We start from the raw sequence: 4,423 nt of genomic DNA on the forward strand, positions 1-4,423 counted from the left end.
ACGTAAGTAGTTAAAAATGTACATAGGTAGTTTTATGTACGTAAGTAGTTAAAAATGTACATAGGTAGTTTAATATACGTAAGTAGTTAAAAATGTACATAGGTAGTTCCATACACTAGGTAGTTTTATGTATTTAGGTAGTTTAATGTACGCAAGTAGTTAAATGTACGTAGGTAAGTTAATGTACACATATATCTATACAGTCTATTACGACCCCCTCCACCTACATGTCACGGAGGTTATTCAACAACCGTCAATAGACAACAGTACAATTTCAGTGATTACATACACTTTGTTTATACATCCATGCACAATCGTGCTATCACTGTAGGAGTTACCAGCCGATAATCAACAGTACGTCAAAGCAGCACGGAAGTCGCCGAAGGACACCATGTGGGCGTATCACGGTATGCTATGATATATATATTTATATATATATATTTATATATTTATATATTTATATATTTATATATATATATTTATATATTTATATATTTATATATTTATATATATATATATATATATATATATAATATATACTCTGTATATATACATATATATATATATACATATATATATATATATATATATATATATTTATTGCATATTCAGACATGCGTGTAACTATATTTATATATATATATATATATATCCATATTCATATTCATATACAAACGCATGTATGTATCTCTATATACAGATACATATGCATATACAGGCACACACTTGTAACACCACATCTACCGAGAAGATAGTATAGTCAATGCTGTCACGGCTGTATCGCCACTCTCAATCGCCCGCATGAGACACTGATCGCTCTCGCGACATCTTGACACGGTGCTCATGGGCGAATCTGTGGCAAATGGTTCACCTGAGATAGCACTAACGCTTAAACGCACGAATGGACTAACCCGTATCAGACACGCAAGCATGTACGTATACACACACGCCATTGTTAATGAGCGTTCGCCTTCGCTTCTTCTGCAGATGATGATGTCTAGGGGCGCCAAGGGCTCTGTCAGTGTGGGTCGTTGGGGGTAGTACTCGGAGCACGCTGTGCGACCGTTGAGATGGTACAATAGAGTAACCGAGCACTCTATGAGTACTTTTAGGTCTATTGCTCTTAAATGTACGATTAGTCGGGTGTTGTGGTAGGTGCAAGTGCGACGGAAGTATTGCCGATCGATTCAATGCCTTTACGCTCGTGCCCTTCACATCACTCACCACTCACGCAGCAACACGTACACAGCCACCTAAGGTACACACACACAATCAAATCAACGCAAGTGCCAACGACAACACGTGCAGAGCCACTCAAGGTACTCAATCAACGCACGCACTACCAAACAAACAGAACAAACAGTGCTGCGATGGGATCATGTTGCACTGATCAGTAGACACGTGGTACATGCAATGGGCGCCACGTATTGTACGGTAGACATGTCGTATTTTACGTTGCACGTGTCGTATTTTACGATGTATGTGTCGTATTTTACGATGTACGTGTCGTATTTTACGTTGCACGTGTCGTATTTACAACCGCAGCTCCTCAGCAATTGTATCGTGCGATCGGTGAGCACTGGACCTGTAACACTGTCGGCCCAATGCGATAGAAGGCATAGGGTTTTAGGGTTTGGCATCCCATCGACTGTCAATGTGTTGGCGTTAAACGGAGTGACTGACTGACTGACTGACAGCGGCGCACGTGGGGCCAGTGGAAGAATGGGAAGACTTTATATATAGCAACCCCACCCCCCACACACACACCCAAGCAAACAAACACACACCCAAACAAACAAACACAGACACGCGCACAAACACACACACCAGCCACAGCAAACAACAGCACGGCTCGTCGTAAGAGGCGGTTTCATCGGACAGTACAGTGCACACAATCACAGCACACCATCACACCATATAAAAGTACATGCCATGGCGTGGCGAGGCATTGGTTGTCATGACAACCGGCTATTGGACTCTGCGTGGCTGTGTACATACCGTTGCGGACTTACTGGCTGAGTGGCGGTCGGAAGCACGTTCGCCCCAACGGAGTTCTAGGGTTTAGGGTTTTGCGGAGAGTGTGCTCCGTAGACAGTCCACACAACACAGCTGTATGCATTGTCAGGCGCAGGTGATCGCAGACATTAGCAGTGCCAAGGCGCAGGTGTAGTATATTCATGGGTGTACTATGTATGAGGTGTGGTGTCAGTTGTGGTTCTAAGGATACCGTTCATGAGCCTACAGAGCCATACATACACAGACCAAACGCCAAACACTCAGTAGTGTGCCGTTGCAGTCACTGTATCGCAGTTGCAGTGGCTGTGTCAGCGATTGATTCACGCGAATGGCCGGGTTGTGGCATACACTTTCACACATGGCCTCTATGAGTACTCCCGGAAGGTGTGTAGCGGTTTAGGGTTTGCCTAAAAACCCTAAAACCCAGTCATAAATATGGGTATAGAGTTTGGATTTTCCTAAAACCCCTAAAACCCAGTTTTTTAAAGGGGTTTATCGTTCGCCAGCGCTTCTACTGACGCCCGTTGATTGACCAGTGGCAACGTATTGCGCAGATGTGCACAGGCCGTGCTGGTAACGTGTGGAGATGTGTATGAGCGCACCGCGAAAACGTTAACGTTTTTTTGCGTCAGTCTAATACAGCTTTACATGAGAAATTAAGATTTGCCTTTTGATGGAAAATAAATAAATAAAATTAGACCGACCGAACGAGTCAATTGTACGAACTCAATGCGATCACGTCACACACTACACAGTATGGGTGAGACTCAGCACTGTTGGCGGTGCAACACCTGTGCTATGTTTACCTCTACAGCGTAACACACACACACACACACATATATATATATATATATATATATATATATATATATATATATATATATATATATATATAGTACCACTATACATATATACAAAATGAATCTGCCATATATGTGTTTATAATCGTATCATTTCGGGTTCGGTGTATGGCTTAAACGTGAGTTATTTTATTAACGCGTTTCTCCGTTGCACTGCCCCGTTCAACGCTTCAATATAAGAGGGGTAGATGCCACAGCACCCCCCGATGTAGGTTACACCTTTGTCCATGAACCGTTCGCACCATTCCGTGTATTTCGCTTCGTCCAAGTCAACTCTGATTGGCTGTGCGTCGGGTGTAGAGCCCATTGTCCTGAAGAATATGAGCCAAAGTATATAAATAGAACACCAAATAGAGTATATAAATAGAGCACCGAATAGGGTCATATGGAAAAGTACAAGGGAATTTATAAATGGAATACCCAATACCTATGTTAGCCTCAACGTAGTGTAAGATGGCAGGGGTTGTATGGCGACAATCGGAGTGCAACAGATTTCACACACATACATACACACATACACACACACACACATACACACACACAAACACACACAAACATATATATATATATACATACATACATACATACACACACATACACACACACATATATATATGTATATATATATATACCCACATACACACGCACCCACACCCACACCCACCCACACCCACACCCACACCCATATATATATATATATATATGTATATATATTTACATATACATATATATATATATATGAATACAGATGTACACACATCCGATACTCGCTGCACTTACCAGCCCTCAGGCACAGCTGTGAGTCTGTTGGGGTAGACACCCAAATGTATATCTATCGCTTTCATTCGGTTGAGTGTGTTTGTCGTAAGCGATTCAACCGCCAGTATCACCCCTTCCACGAGACCTGTGTTGCATGCAGTGTCATAGGAGTTTTAGAGTTCTAGGGTTTGTCATCTTTTGGTGTGTGGCTATCTGTCTGTACTTTATTCCAGCATACTGAGGTGTAGGGTTTTAGGGTTTTGGGGTTTTAGTAACCCTAACCCTAAATCCCCAAACTCATACTGAGTGTATGTGTCGATCATTCGCAATCCCATAGCGTATGACTAACTCGCAGTACTAAACCTTAAACCATAAACCCTTAAACCCTAGTACTGAACGCCTCAGCTGTACACAACGCACAGTATTTGGGAAGTGCATCCCTTCGCAATTGAACGTCGCACAGATTAAACGTTAACTCCCAAACGAATAAAAGTCATTTACGCAACATATATTGCAGATTAAACACAAGACAAGACAACACCCCACACCACAACACAAGGCAAAACAAGACAAGACAAACACAGCACAACAATTGAATAAAAAGGGATTGAACCCAAAAAAACACACCACAGTTAAACATGAGTGCCTCCAGTCTGTCGCCAGCAAAGTCAATCAATCGGTTTATGGCATCATCAGCTGTTTCACCCGAGCGCAAAAGACCCTGTGCATACAACAACCCATCATGGGGTACTATCAACGAAATACAAGCACATAGATACGCGTATATA

The 4,423-nt window shown here is 42.1% G+C and overlaps 1 protein-coding gene across 1 annotated transcript; it reads left to right on the forward strand.

The window, feature by feature from the left end:
• Positions 1 to 843: 843 nt before the first annotated feature.
• Positions 844 to 1,390, forward strand: SARC_05683 (hypothetical protein; the record flags this gene model as incomplete). The annotated part of the gene is made up of 2 exons (XM_014300450.1): positions 844 to 1,030; positions 1,236 to 1,390. The coding sequence occupies 2 exons, from the start codon at positions 844 to 846 to the stop codon at positions 1,388 to 1,390; spliced, it is 342 nt and encodes a 113-aa protein (XP_014155925.1).
• Positions 1,391 to 4,423: the final 3,033 nt, after the last annotated feature.

This window comes from Sphaeroforma arctica (assembly GCF_001186125.1).
Source record: "Sphaeroforma arctica JP610 unplaced genomic scaffold supercont1.371, whole genome shotgun sequence".
Taxonomy (NCBI): domain Eukaryota; class Ichthyosporea; order Ichthyophonida; genus Sphaeroforma; species Sphaeroforma arctica.